The sequence below is a fragment of the Lagopus muta genome, chromosome 1, assembly GCF_023343835.1.
Source record: "Lagopus muta isolate bLagMut1 chromosome 1, bLagMut1 primary, whole genome shotgun sequence".
NCBI lineage: Eukaryota > Metazoa > Chordata > Aves > Galliformes > Phasianidae > Lagopus > Lagopus muta.
In genome coordinates, this window is record NC_064433.1 from 177,818,918 (window position 1) to 177,834,028 (window position 15,111).

The window sequence follows — 15,111 nt, forward strand, 5'->3', positions numbered from 1 at the left end:
TTTCTGCCCAGGAAGCCAAGGAAGAAAGAGCTTCCAGGAGCTGTGCATGGGCATCCTGGAGTCACTGGATGTCTCTGTGAGAGACCCTCCTGATGCTCCTTGCCTTCACATCACGTGTTCCTCATCCCATTCCAACACCCCAGTTCTCTCCTCCAACGTGCTCTGAAGCACACAAGACTCAGGGAAACTCACTGAGTCCTCTTCATCTTTGAGCAGAGGCAGGAATGCTGACATGATCAACTGCCTCATTCCCTACAGCTCCTGTGGCCGCGGCTGTTGCAGTTTGTGGTGCCAGCCCAGTACATGGGCATGCTATTCCAGTCTCCCATTGTGTCCAAGCCCTGGCTGAGAGAGAGGACCTGACAGGACAGCAGATAGCAGATCTGGAAACCTCCACAAGAGGTTCCACAGAGCTGTGGGGGCCATGTGGGCTGCTGAGATCCCCCTGCTGCTGCAGTGTCTCCAAGGTAAAAAGCGCTGGTGGGGAGGGAGAGGCCAAGGCAGGGAAGGAGGGGGGAGTGAAAATGCAGCTCTATAGCATGGCAGAGGGGAAGCATTTCCTGCAGCCCGGTGCTTGCTCTGCTGCTGTTCCCATTCCAGGGAGACAGCACTGAGGCCCAGGTACCTTTGCCCCCAGGGATCTGCCCGTTCCAGAACACGGATGGGCCCTTCATGTCCCCTCAGACAGCAGTCTGAGCAGTTTGTTCTGCGTTCCTGTGGGGACAGTGTTTGAGGACAGGGACACTGTGGAGGGAGTGTGGGTCCCAGCTTGGCAGCGTCGAGTGCCCTGGCCAAGCCAAGTTTGCAGCAGCTCTTTGTTTGTGACCTGACCCCAAGTAAAGGTCTTTTGCTTCCTATTGCTGTGCAGGGAAAGATGAGAGCTTCCTGGACCCTGCAGAGTGGGAGTGCCGTCTGCTAAAGGTACAGCAGTGCTGGGAGGCGCGGTGCAGAGAAGTGCTTGCCTGCCTCAAGGAGCCCTGCTCCCATATGAGCCACTGCGGGACAGGAACAGCCTCTCAAATGCTGCAGTGGAGCAGCTGCATGCCTCTGTGGCGCTGCCTGTTCCTCTCTGTCCCAAGCCCGGGGGGGCTTAGGAGGAGAGAGGCAGGCGGCTTTAATGGAGGGAATGCTGGGGCAGCTGGGAGAGAGATTGTTCTTGCAGACACTCTCCCCAAAAGTCTGCAGCAACCTGGGAGCGAGGGAAGAGGCAGAGGGCAAGGGAACTTTGGCTTCTCCTGTTCTCCAACAGTTCCTGAGGGCGTCGCTGGACACCATCAATGATGAGGCCTGGATCGAGGCCCTGAGCTGCAAGCTGAGCCGGTGGCTGAGCAGTTCTCCCAGCAGCTCTGGAGAAAAGGTGGGTTCCCCCTGGCTCTACCCAGCAGTTCAGCTGCAGGTGCCCTACTGGGGCTGGAGCTGCGGCTGGTGCTCTGCCCACGCGGGCTGCTCATGCTGCTTCCCTGGTCTGTGCCCCCCAGAGGGCCTTTTCCTGCAGTCTGCCCAGAGGCTGCTAAAGCTCAGCCCTGCAGCTGCTCTCAGTGACTCCCAGGAAGTGGGTCCTTCCCACCTGGCCCTCTCCCAGCAGGTCAGGCTGCTGCCACATTTCAGCTTCTTCCTTCCCTTCCCATCAGGCTTTCCTGTACAAGGCTCTGGGGACAGCACTGGGAGCTTGTAAGGGAGTCCTCCATGTCCAAGAGAAGCAGGAGCCATCGGAGGCCCAGGTGAACTCTCCTCTCCTCCAGCTTCTGTGAGCATCCCTGCTCCATCCCTGGGGCAGAGGGCTTCTCCTGGCCCTGCTCCAGGCCTTTTGATCTCCTCACTGCTGCCATTTCCCTCAGGCAAGGACCGGCTGGTCACTGTGGTTGGCTGCACCAATAGGTTCAGGCCTGCGCCAACTGCTCTTTTGTGCAGGGAATAATCTCTCTTCTCAGCCATGCTGCTGAGGGCAACTTCCACCCAGTCCTGGACACACTCACTGTGTTTGCATCCAGGCTGTGCAAAGGCCGGAATGCGAGGAGTGAGGGTGACGGAGCACTGGAACAGGCTGCCCAGGGAGGTGGTGGAGTCTCCTTCTCTGGAGATGTTCAAGACCTGCCTGGATGCCTACTTGTGCGACCTGCTGTAGGGAACCTGCTTTGGCAGGGGGGTTGGACTCGATGATCTCAGGAGGTCCCTTCCAACCCCTACAATTCTGTGATTCTGTGATTCTGTGATTTCCAGGCGCAAGAAGGTAAAGTGTTACAGGTTTCTATCTTGGCATTCTTCCGCCTTATTTTCACAGCAGCTCCTGCCTTGGGAGCACAGGTGCATCGCGGGGCACTGGGGGCCGTGGAGCAAGTGTCTCAAGGCATTTCTCCCCACACAGATGCAGCTGGACAGCACGAGAGCTCATGCCACACGCAGTGCTCTCATGCTCGCTCATGGCAGCTTGGCACTGCGTGCCTCCAAGGAACAGCTGCTTGTCCACCTGGAGGGAGACATCATGGGCAACATCCTGATGCTCTACAGCTGCAGCTGCCGGGTGAGAACTTGAAGCGTGCCAGGGTGTCTGAGCACCCGATGCAGCCCCTCCAAATGGGGGGATGCTGAGATGGGCCTTCTCTTTTCAAAGGTCCCTTAGGAGATTGTCTGTGCCCAGATGAAGATCCAAGCTTTCCCTTAGCATTGCCCACATGTGTCCCCCTTGCAGCCCTCGGCCCTTCCCGCAATTCAAAGAATGTTCTTCTCTCTTGGGCCTCAGGACTTGCAGAACAACCTTGCGCTGGTGCAGAGCATCACCAACTTCAGTTCAGCCTTGCAAGCTGTGGATGACTCTGCTTGCTTTAACCCTTCCTTGAAGGGCAAGCTTCTGGAGATCCTGATGGTGAGTGCCTAGAGACAGGGCTGTCTGCAGTAGAGTTCCGAGCTGTGCCACAGGGCTTGCTTATCTGGAGGCATAAAGGTCTCTTTCAGCCACGTCTCCAGCTGGTGGGGACGTTGGGTGCTGGCAGGCAGCAGCTGGGCAGCAGGCTAGGTCCAGCAGCTGTGGAGATGCTGCATCCTGCAGTGCCACCGTGGGAAATGTGGGAGTGATGGGGCTGGTGTGTGGCAGTTGTGTCTGTCTCTGGGCTGGACAGAAAAGCTCTTGTGTGCCTCTTGCCCACTTTGACACTGTCCCTCTGGGACTTGCAGGACTTGCTGAAGAAGTACTGCTCAGGAATCCCTGTCTCCCCAGTGCCCCTCAAGGTGGTTCTGGCCCTGGAGCAGTTGAGGTGAGGTCTGGGGTTGCAAGGCAGGATGGTGGTCCCCATTTTGGATAGCTGCCAAAGGCCTGGAGGGGGTGGGGGTGAGGAGCTGCATCTACAGGAGAGATAGCTGGGCTGTTGTGCCCAGAGAAGCTGAGATTCTGGGCAGGGAGAAAGGCCCTGGTGCTTCTGTTCCCTTGCAGGGAAGAGAAGAGAGACCTGGAGTCTCCTTCCCTTCAGAGCAGGAGTAGTTCACTGCTTTCTCCTTTTTTCCTCCTGTCAGCAAGCTGAAGCCCTCTTTAGAAAGCAAGGATATGCGTGAAATATTGGTTCTGTGCTGCAAGAACATTGTGATGCACCCTTCAGCGGAGATGATGCTGAAGATCAGAAAGCCACAGCAAACAGCTCAGTGCCTGCAGGTAACCTATCATAACTTTCTCGGCCACCTCTTGGTCAGAGCCCTATCTCAGCACGCACAACCTATGCTCTGGCAGCAGCCATGATGCCACACCTCAATCCCCTCTTCTGCTTTCAGCTTCAGCAAACATCATTGAAATCTTTGGGCCAGCTCATGGCAGTTCTGCTCAAGACAGAGCCCACCCGTGGCTTTTTCCAGAACATAGTCCATGTGAGTATGTGCGGGGTAAGGAAGAAAGCATGGTAACTGTCAACAGCGGGGACAGAGATCTGGGGACTGAGAGGACAGTCAGAGGGGGAGAAATCTGCTGACACACAGCTCACTGTGAGGTCAAAAACGGGCAGGGAAATGAGCCCTGCAGGGGGAAAGGCAGGAGCCCATGCCTGGGGCAAGCCACAGCCAAGGAAAAGCTCCTGGGTTAGGAGGCAGGAGTGTCTGCAGAGAGCAGGAGCAGCAGTGGTGGTGCTCAGTGAGGTGGGGGGCCCTGAGGGAAAGCGTCAGGAAAGGAGGGACAGGGAGAGGGGTGGCAGGAAGGGAAAGAAAAGACATCCTCAGTGAGACAGATGCTCTGCCACAGGTCCTGCAGAGATCAATGACATCAGACAACGTGTGGGAGCGTAAGAGGGCCCTGCAGACCTGCTCCCAGCTGCTGACTGTGAAGAGTTTCAAGTGAGTAAAGAGCCCCACCACATGCCCTCTGCTCCCTCCCCTGTGCCCCTGAGCTGGAAAGCGAGCTCCATTCAGCTGTGCATGCTGTGTCACAGTGTGGGGAAGGCACAGGCAGGAGAACCTGGAGCCACCTACAGCTTTATTCCTGCCTCTCAGCCCTGCAGAGAGGAGATGCCTAGGAGCACTTTGGCTCCTTGGTGGGATTGCTGGCACCTCTGACATGTGACCCCATGCCCACATCCCACCAGTTGGCTGTCACCTGTCTCAGCTCCCTTCTCCAAATCCAAGGTGAGTAGAGCAGGTGTGCGCCAGCCCTCTGCCCTCCTCTGCAGCACTACCAGAGCCCCATGGGCTGGGTCCTGTTTACAGGAGGGAGAGGTGCACAACCCTGCACTGATGACAGCAGAATGAGCTGTCACCCTGAAACTGCTTTTCTCAGCAAGTAGCAGAAGGCTCTGAGCTATGCCTGGCCTTCAGGTGACCAGTGCAAGGAGCTGACTCCATGTGTGTTTGTGTGTGACTGTGTGTCTTTGTGTGCATGTCTGACTGTGGCTGCTAGGAGGTAGGCTTTGCATGTAAGCAAACACCATGGGTGGAGAAGCTGAGAGAAGGCTCAGCCGCCTTCTGTATAAACAGCAGGGTACAGACAGCAGGAGCATTGTGATTGCTGCATGAATGACTGGCAAGCTGCTGAATTAAGAATGCCCTCAAGACTGCTTTATGTTTTGAAGAGCTGCCGCAGAGCAGTGATAGGATCTCTCTTGCTTGTCATTTCTCTGCAGATCACGTGCAGAAACTTCCTTCTAGAACGCACCGTTGATTTCATGATGGCCATCAAGGAGACCTTCAGGAGAGCCAAAGGAGTGCGTGTGCGTGCTGCTGGGAAGTGGATGACCACCTTTCTGCAGATGTACAGAAAGGACAGCTGTCGGGATGTAAGAGACATTCTTCCACGTGTCTTGCACTTTTGCTAGCTGTTGTGCTATGCCTTGTGCTGCTTTCCTCTTGTGCTGAAGAAGCACAGCCTGAACTCAGAGCCAGGGCATGGACAGGGTGGCTGGCATGAAATTTAGGCTTACGCCTTGGCAGCACATCAAGGGAGCAGGCACTGCTCGTGCACTGAATGTCCATGGCTACTCCCTGCAGAGTCAAAGATGCAGCAAGTCATTCTTTCTCCCCTTCTTCTTTCAGGTGTCTCCAATCCTCTACATCCTGCACAGCTGCACATCATCTGTGCAGCAGAGCACATCCATGCCCTTCCTGTGCCAGGCGGTGCTCATCCTCACAAGTTGTCACACAGAGGTCACGATCGACAACTTCTTCCAGCTGCTTGGGCCCACAGACAGGTACTGGCACTCCGGCTTTAGCTGAAGCTGCGGTCACAGCTGTAGCTTGCCTATGCCAGAGAAATCCTGGGAGAAAGAAACATTTTTTTTTCCCCCCCTCAAAGGCTGTTTGAGGTAAAAATTACTGAAATTGTGACTCTCGTTTTTCTAGGGAGACATGGAGGAGAATAAGAGAGTCTTCACTTCAACCATAGAGCTGGAGGCAAGGAGGGGAAAAGCAAGGCAAGGATCACTAGACTCCCTGAGGAGTCTATTCCTACAGTCCACTCCTGAGAGCCATCCCATCATGTCTCAGTGATGCTAATGACATCATAGCCCTGTAGGTATATGCATGCCTGCAACTCCTCTTGCTTGTTCCCCTTGCTTCATGCATTAGTATGCAGACATCTGAGTTGGGCTCCCATTATGGCTGATTTACCAACTTGAATTCCCTTATCCTGCACGTTAGGTGCTGTCTAATGGCCTGTGTGACTTAGTATGTACAAATTAGAGTACTCAAACTACAAAAAATACTCTAATCCTAGTCTTTGCTACAGTAAGCCTTTCAAAGGTGTGAGATGGAATAACACATTTACACATCCATTGATAAATATATGTAAAGTTCTCTAGAAATCCGTCTATCACCTTTTTTTTTTTTTCACGTTGGCCTCTCTAATGTTTGCCCCTTGCAAGCATGAAGCAATGCATTCAATAATATCTACCTAAGTACACTGTCATAAATTCTCTTTTGCTGGACTACCTGCTTTAAAGAACATAAAAGCCATCTGGAATCAAAGCTGTCTAATCAAGAATCAACCATGTTGCTGGCTTAGGTGGAGTAATAGACACCATAGTGAAACTATGAGGGTTACTCTAAAAGTAATGCCTCCTATTTTGTCACGTTGACCTGAGATGTCAGAGGCAGATGTTGGCAGTATGGTAGTAGAGGTTGAACCTTACCACAAATATTCTGTTACATTTTATTGCTGTGTGATAGGCGTTAGCAGTGGGACAGTCTGACAAATTGGCATCCAACGTGGAAGTGCATGTGAAGTGTGTCACTGAGTTCCTCCATGCAGGAAAAGGACACCCACTGACATTCATTGATGCTTGCTGAATGTTTATGGAGACCAAAAACAGTAGATGGGAGCATAGTGAAGCCATGGGTGGTGTGTTTCAGCAGTGGTGACAGCAGCAGCAGGTCACCTCTAATGGTGCAATTTTTATGAGCATGACATGCAGGCTGTTGTTCTTGAGTGGCAAAAATGCAGAGCTCATGGTGGTGGTTATGTTGAAAAACAGTGTTTAAGGCAAGGAGGAGAAAAGCAAGGCAAGGAGGGGAGAGAAGTGAACAGAGAGAGGAGAGAATGAGCTAAAGAAAATTGTATTATTTATTAAAAACTATCTAAATGCCAGAATCTTTTCTAAAATGTGAAGAGTGTTTTTTTTAAATCAAGTGTTCATTTTAGCAGCTGTTTTTTTTTCTCCATACCACTTACAGAATCACAGAAAATGTATAATCAATCAATATTAAGATGTTATAATTACAAAACAGAACAATAGAGTTTGGTAAATCAGATAATGATAACAAGAAGAGAATTGAAATCTTACCCACATCCTGGGCTCACTTACAAAACTCTAGCAGAGCAGATCTCCAGAAGAGATCCTTCCCTCCTTGTAGCCAGCTCTTCAATAGGTCTAGGAGGGTTGGAGACTGGCTCCACCCCTTCTGGCAGCACAGCTGAATTGCCTTCACCTGTGCTCCTCTGGCTGACTCATGGCTCGCCTCAGGTGATCAATCAGAGGTTCAGGCCGTGACTCAGCACTTCCCATACAGAAGGAACCTCTAAAACTCATCTAGTGCAATCCCCTCACCTTAGCAGGAACACCTGGATTAGGTCATAGAGGAATGTGTCCAGGCAAATTTTGAGTGTCATCAGAGAAGGAGACCCCACAACCTCTCTGGGCAGCCTGCTCCAGTGTTCTGTTGCCCTCACCATGAAGAAGTTTTTTCTCATATTTATGTGGAACTTCCTATGTTACTGCTTGTACCCATTGCCCTTGTCCTGTCACTGGATGTCACTGAGAAGACTCTGGCTCCATCCTCCTGACACACACCCTTTACATATTTATAAACGTTAACGAGGTTACCTCTCAATCTCCTCCAAGCTAAGGAGACCCAGGTCCCTCAGCCTTTCCTCATAAGGGAGATGCTCCAGTCCCTTCATCATCTTTGTGGCTCTGCGCTGGACACTCTCAAGCTCTCTCAAGCAGTTCCCTGTCCTTCTTCAACAGAGGGGCCCAGAACTGGACTCAATACTCCAGATGCGGTCTCAACAGGGCAGAGTAGAAGAGGAGGAGAACCTCTTCCATCTACTAACCATGCCCCTTCTAGGATGCCCCAGGATGCCATTGGCCTTCTTGGCCACAAGGGCACAGTGCTGGCTTGTGGTCACCCTGCTGTTCACCAGGACTGCCAGGTCCCTTTCCCCTGTGCTGCCCTCCAACAGGTCAGTCTCCAATCTATACTGGTACCTGGGGTTGTTCTTGCCCAGATACAAGTCTCTACGCTTGCCCTTGTTATATTTCATTCAGTTTCTCCCCACCCAACTCTCCAGCCTGTCCAGGTCTCGCTGTGTGGCAGCACTCAGGCGTGTCAGCCACTCCTCCCAGTTTTGTGTCATCAGTAAGCTTGCTAACAGCGCGCTCTGCTCCCTCATCCAAGTCACTGATGAATATATTGAATAGCACTGGTCGGTGACTCCACCACCTCCCTGGGCAGCCCATTCCAGTGCCTGACCACTCTTTCAGAGAAATAGCATTTCCTAACGTCCAGCCCAAATCTCCCCTGGCACAGCTTGAAGCCATTCCCTCTGGTCCTATCACCAGTTACACGAGAGAAGAGGCCAACCCCCAGCCCTCCCTTCAGGTAGTTACAGAGAGCAGTAAGGTCTCCCCTGAGCCTCCTCCTGACTGAACAATCCCAGCTCCTTCAACTGCTCCTCATAAGCCCTGTGCTCCAGACCCCTCACCAGCTTTGTTGCCCTTCTTTGAACTCACTCCAGGGCCTCAATGTCTTTCTTGCCGGGCCCAAAACTGGACACAGTACTGGAGGTGCAGCCTCACCAGAGCTGAGTACAGGGGCACAATCACTGCCCTGCTCCTGCTGGCAACAATTTCTGATGCAAGCCAGGATGCCCTTCAGAAGACTACTTAGAAACAAGAAATCATGTAGTGTAACAAGACAGAACTTTGAAAGGAGGAAAGTAAAGGAAGGCCAACCAAACAGCAACTACTCTTTTCTTAAAGTAGTAATTTAGAGCTGTCCCCTGGTTTCTTAGGGCAGGTGGCAGATCCTTACCTCCTTAAGTAATACTTTCTTTGCTAGTGCTTTCTGTCAAGTCCAGTGAATGACCAGCAGCAGTTTAAGCTGCTGTATGCTGAAATGTCACCACTTAATTTTAGTTAGTCACTTCCATTCACTGGCTGTCCTTTTTTACTGAATGGTTACTGCTATTCATTAATCACTTTTCATTGATGTGCTTTTCATATGGAATCATGTATGAAGACACAAGTAATGCTTGCTGCCCAAGGAAGACATTTTACAGAAAGGACCGGTTTATTTATTTTCTTGTTTGTTCTTCCTCCAAAGCCTCAGGCTTGCATGTTTGAATCTCTTCTTATTTATTTCATGTCTTAGGTTAAAAGTTCTAATTCATTAGTTTCCTTTTTTTCTTTTTCTTTTTTTTTTTTTATCTGTCCATGCCCTTCATGTCTCTAAATGTTGCCTAATATTGCAGACCTTCAGGCTCCTGTCCTGTTAAAGATGGAGAGTGAGAGTGGCTTGGTGGGCACTATCCTCAGTTAGCCCACCTCTGGTGATCACGTCTGCGCACATTTTGGCTCAGGTTGTGTGATTTCTACGTATATCAGACAAACACCTTGTTGATCAGAGCCACACACTGTACTGCCTAAATTAATAGCTGTGTTTTTTTCACAGAACAGTTGAAGCTGGGAGGGACCTTGTGAGGCCATCTTGTACTATGCCCCACTCAGGCAAGGTGACCTAGAACCATTTTTCTGGAAGCAGTATTGTTACCACATCATGTGCAAGATGTGAGTTGTCTGTACTTCCTCTACCTTGTGTAAACTTCATTTGCCATTGTGCTGCTTCTTCAGAGCTGCTGAAATTTCTCCAGTCTTTTGCAGGGTGGCAATAGAAATGAGGCCTGAGTGAGGGCTCAGCTGGAACAATGAAGAACAAAATGCTCAACTATATTTAGGTGACAGGATATCATATAAAGAAAGAAAGGACACACCTTCAAATCAGTAAATGTGCAAGTTAGCAAACAGCCAGCTTTGTGCAAAGCTTTAGAGTTACAGTGATGACCAATCAGCAGTGCAATCAGCTTAACGTCCTCCTGATCCTTAGGTGGGAACAAGCAGAAACAAGCTTTGTTTAAAAGATTTAGATTCATGAAACAACTTATCTATTTTATACTTTTAACTTCAGCAGCACCTGAACTACCAAATCTCATACAATCATAGAACCATAGAAATATTTGAGTTGGAAGGGACTATTAAAGTACATGTAGTCCAACTCCCCTATGACAAACAGGGACATGTACAGCTCGATCAGGTTGATCAGAGCCCCATTCAGATTGACCTTGGGCGTCTCCAGGAACGGGACAGCCACCACCTCTCTGGCCAAAATGTTCCAGCACTTTTTTCTTATTTCCAGTTTAAATCTCCCCTCTTTGAGTTTGAAAGAATTTCTTCTTGTCCTGTCACAACAGAACCTGGTAAGGTGTCTGTCCTCTTCTTTCTAATTGCCACCCTTTACATACTGAAAGGCCACCCTCAGATCTCCCCAGAGCCTTCTTTCTTCTGGCTGAACAGCCCCAGCTCTCCCAGCCTATCCTTGTAGGAGAGGTGTTCCATCCCTTGGATCATTTCTGTGGCCCCTGTTGGGACACTTTTTAGCAGTTCCACATGAGTCTTGTCCTGAGGACTCCACATCTGGACATGGTACAGCAGGTGAGGCCTCAGCAGCACAGAGCAGAGGGGCAGAATCACTCCCTCACCCTGCTGGCCACACTGCTCAGGATACAGTTGGCTTCTGTATCTGTGCCTGTACTCTCTTTCACACCCTTCACTCCTGAACTTCATGAATGACTTATCATAGAAAGTCATTAACAGAATTCAGACCCTTAAGGAATCAAAATTAAACTAATTACTCATTTCAACTATATCATATTTCATTTCTTTAGTACTCACTATATTCTAACTCATTTGGTTCTTCAAGTGTCAGCATTCTTTAAGGAGGACATCCTAAGATTATTATCTTTTAATAATTTTTCTAAAAGTAAATACTGCTAAATCTTTCAGCCTTCTTCACACGTAGTGAAATGAAAAGGAGCAGGTTTTAAAAATACTATTGTACAATTGTATATTTTTATAAATGTAAATGTAAATATAAATATTTATTTGTTTGTTATATTTTTATATATTTTATGCTGAAGTTCTTAGCAACATAGAATTGTCTTGTCTTTCTCCCTTTCCTTACTTATATTTCTTCTTGCTGAACTTTACTCAGGGCTGATTTGTTCTGATAACATTAAATTGCAACATAATACTTGTACAAGAACATTTGCCCTCATAATTCCAAATTACCTTTCAGACTCAAAATTGCATCTTTGTAGGTGTGCTGATGATAAAGAGTTGAGATATTCCAGCTTCTGCAAATGAAGTCTTAATATATTCCTCACTTGTGATGGGGAGTTGAAGAAAATAACTCCATAGGGTTATTCACTAAAGCAGTATTGCTATAGCTGCCTTTAATGACACATGCTTTTTCTTTGCATCAGCTCAGCCTTCTTGTTCTTCTGCTCCTTCAGAAGCCCAGAATGTCTGCTGACTTGCTACTTTCTACTCTGTGCTAGCAGATTAATTCTGAAATAAACCACTGATTCCAAAAGAGGCATAGCACTTAAAATAAGAAAGGAATTGCATTTTTTTTCTACTTCTTTACCTGAAGTTCATGGTGTGACTTTTTCTAACCAATTTTTTGTTTGTTTGTTTGATTGTCTTTTTCAGCAGAACTTCATCATCAGGGGCAGCACACAATTTAGCTGAAAATAACATCGGCAAAAACAGCCTTCTATTTTCTTTCAACTAGGACACTTTCTTAGTAAGAGTGAGCTGGGGAGATTGTGTAGTTTCCCTTTGAACAGGTAATAGGGTTTTTCCTTTGGTTCCATGGGCACTTTTTCCATCTTATGTGGCGCTGGCAAATATTGAGAAATACTACCCTATAATTCAAGAACACAAAACTGAACGGTCCACTTCAGTTCTCACTTTTCTAAATATATGTAAACATTCACTGAAATGCTCATGTTAGAAAAGGAACCTTAGCCACTCTGTTTGGAAAGGGTTGAGGGGAAAGGTAGACCTCCTTTTCAAGGTTTCAGCACATCTATTTTGGTAGAACAGGTTGATGACAGTCTTGAGACTGTGTTTGGAACTGAAAACTCTCAACTCTCACAGCCTTCGTTACTTCTGTTTCTTAATAAGGAAGGAAGTCGAGGATGTAAAATTAGAAGGGTACAGGACTTAAAAATATTTAATTCCTAGTAAAAAGCTCTGTATTTTAATATCATATTGTTTATTCACAAAAATCACATGGCTGCATCTTAGGAAAGCTTTAACATGTAATCTGGGTAGGGAGTGTGTTGAGGTGGAATCAAAAGCATTTGCTTTGGCTTTAACAGTTGTATGTATTATACAAGCTTTCAAATGCTTGCATCCAATTCCCTGGTAATCATATTCTTTCTCCTTTTTTTTTGCTCATAGAAGTAGTTCCATCAAAAACATTCTGTCTGAACCGCTGCTTTTAACTCTGCCTGTTGCCTTACCTCACTCCTATTTTATTTCATTACAAATTCTTAACATTATTTTGCTGAAATTAATATCTCCAGGGTTACCAATGGCTTTCATTTCCAATGCTATGGACCTGACCCAGACTTGACCATATTATAGCTATAATAAACACTGTCACTAAAAAAACAATGCTGTCACTGCAAAACAACTTGCATTTGTCATAGTAATTATAACTATGAATGAGATAAAAACGAAGTGGCCAGCAGCAAGAACTGCAGCTAAGTGTCAGCTGTTAGATGACAACCTTATGTATCAGTGAAGGCATGTTTGGGTGACATGACACAAGAGCAGTGACATAAACAGATTCATCCCAGCTGGAGTACCACAAATCAGCCAGCTTGCTCCAACCTTAATTGCAAAGCAGTTTAATTTGTTAATGTGCCCTTTGTGCAGTTATCAGCAGTTACAAAACCATAGTGATAACGGTAGTTAGAATAGTGGATTAAATATAATGAATGGGTGATCCATATTTTGTATGCAAAATTTAAGTTATTAGCAAATTGCTGCCTCAGAGATGCAAGTATTGATTCACTTAATATGAATTGTTCAGGACCATATTTGACACACTCAAATGAGCACACTCCTCTACAATGAATTTATTACGTTCAATCTTGAGCAGGAAAAAAAAAAAATATATATATATATATATATATATATATATATAAAATTTGGCCCTGAGATAGACTGACACCACTGCAGTATCTTCGCTGTTATATCAGAGACTACATACCTATGAGAAAAACAAAGATGTGCTACCAGTTATCATACATGAGGTGTTAGTAAAGCTTTCAGGCAATTTACTCACCCAGGCCCTAGACAGTACAGCATGTCTGCTTGCAGTAGCAACAATCATTAAGAGAAGCAGTACTTAAGTCTCTCACTGGCAGGAACTCACTGGACTGCTGCACAGACCTTTTGCCAACGACTCTGCAGATTTTCAACAGTAAAGGTGGCTGCTGGCCAGCAGAGTCTCACTGTGAATGTTAAAGGTTAAGCCTCTTCAGCTAGGCTGTTAAAACAAAAGGCAGAACTGCCTGACACCAAATTAGCTGCCAACACAGCAGTTCATTAGCAGATTATCCTGAATACTGTTTTACAGACATTTTGACTAGGCTCTGGAGTCCTGGCTTGTCCTTTCTGTTTTCTGTGCTCCTGAAGAGGAGGCAGAATCTCTCTTCCCTGCACTTTCTGCACACTGGGGCTGTCCTCCCTCATCGTAACACTTGTTAAAGGGAATATCCAGCAGCAGAGCTCTGGATACAATTGCATCCTGGAGCTGAAGCAATCAGCAATAAATGTTTGCAGAGGTGCTGCAAACTGCAAGATCAGGGCAGTGCAGGACTCCTAAATGTGCTTCACACGACTACAACAATGGGCAAAGGACAAATTCTTCCCATAACCATACCACAATTTGCCTTTTGAACTTCATCAAAGCTGAGACTACATCAATATACAATAAAAGGAATTTGGAATATTCAGCATCGTTACTGGAATCCTTATACATTTATTGAAATTTGGTACTTTCTGGAATTAGATACATTTAACTTTAAATGACAGACAAACTTAACATCTCACCATTTACTGTAATATATCCAAATATTTTAAATATCTCTGAATTGGATTCATCTAATGACCACAAAATTCCTTCAGTTCCATTTCTTTCTAGCAGAAACTTGAAGGGGCAATAGTTGTTGAAAAATGAAACATTATCAATGTACATGAAAATAAAATATCCCGTTGTATTCAAATATTAACGAAGTATTAAACAATTTGGTTTTAGGCCATACAATTAGTAATAGTTGAGTTACCCTGCAATATTTTTTTAAGATGTGAAGTCTGCTTCTGCAAACATATTAATAGATAAGTATGTGCGTACTGAGTCATAGGCACACATTTTCCCAGAAAGAGTGGCTGGGTTCCAGACTTGCAGACAAATCCATGTATAACTTCTCACGTTAGTGGCGAGATATGGGCAGAACCACACTTCTATGCAGCTGATGGCACAAATCTTGATTGAATTACGGGTAAAAGTGCACAGTGTAACATTTAACATGCGAAAAAAAAAAAATCCTCAGTTACTTTTTTTTTTTTTAGTTCTCCTTTCCAAAATTTGCTGTCCAGTAAACCTCCCTTGGATTGCACATTTAGCATTAACAGAAGTGACATCTAACTCACAGTTGGGTCTTTACTGACCAACGCTTTCTGTTTTTGCAGATACACTAAAAATAAGATGCACTGGCTTGGAAACCTTTCCTGTCAGAATCGATTGTAGCATTGATTCCTCAGATAGGGCACTGAAAGCTCAGAATATGTTTTTTAATGAAGAGCTGTATGTTGGCATTACTGCTGGAAGATAAACTTTTATATCTTGCAGTTACAGCAGTCTTATCAGTAACTTTATAACCCACTTCTTAAAGATCTGTGTAATTTAAGTTGATATGGATATCTGAAAGCTCTCTTTATTGATCATAGCTCCTTCTGTAGTTTCAGTTTCATGACTAAAGAGTACAAACACTAACTGCACTTTTGTTTTTAC

The 15,111-nt window shown here is 46.6% G+C and overlaps 2 protein-coding genes across 2 annotated transcripts; both read left to right on the forward strand.

The window, feature by feature from the left end:
• The first annotated feature begins 1,118 nt into the window (after nt 1-1,118).
• On the forward strand, nt 1,119-2,204 carry LOC125688911 (maestro heat-like repeat-containing protein family member 1). The gene is made up of 3 exons (XM_048935531.1): nt 1,119-1,357; nt 1,632-1,721; nt 1,992-2,204. The coding sequence occupies exons 1-3, from the start codon at nt 1,127-1,129 to the stop codon at nt 2,019-2,021; spliced, it is 351 nt and encodes a 116-aa protein (XP_048791488.1). The 5' UTR covers nt 1,119-1,126; the 3' UTR covers nt 2,022-2,204.
• A 161-nt stretch (nt 2,205-2,365) lies between these two features.
• On the forward strand, nt 2,366-4,537 carry LOC125688906 (maestro heat-like repeat-containing protein family member 2B). Its single transcript, XM_048935526.1, has 7 exons — nt 2,366-2,521; nt 2,741-2,863; nt 3,172-3,251; nt 3,508-3,643; nt 3,760-3,852; nt 4,220-4,311; nt 4,387-4,537. Exons 1-7 carry the CDS (start codon nt 2,366-2,368, stop codon nt 4,535-4,537), a joined length of 831 nt encoding a protein of 276 aa, XP_048791483.1.
• The last annotated feature ends 10,574 nt before the right edge of the window (nt 4,538-15,111 follow it).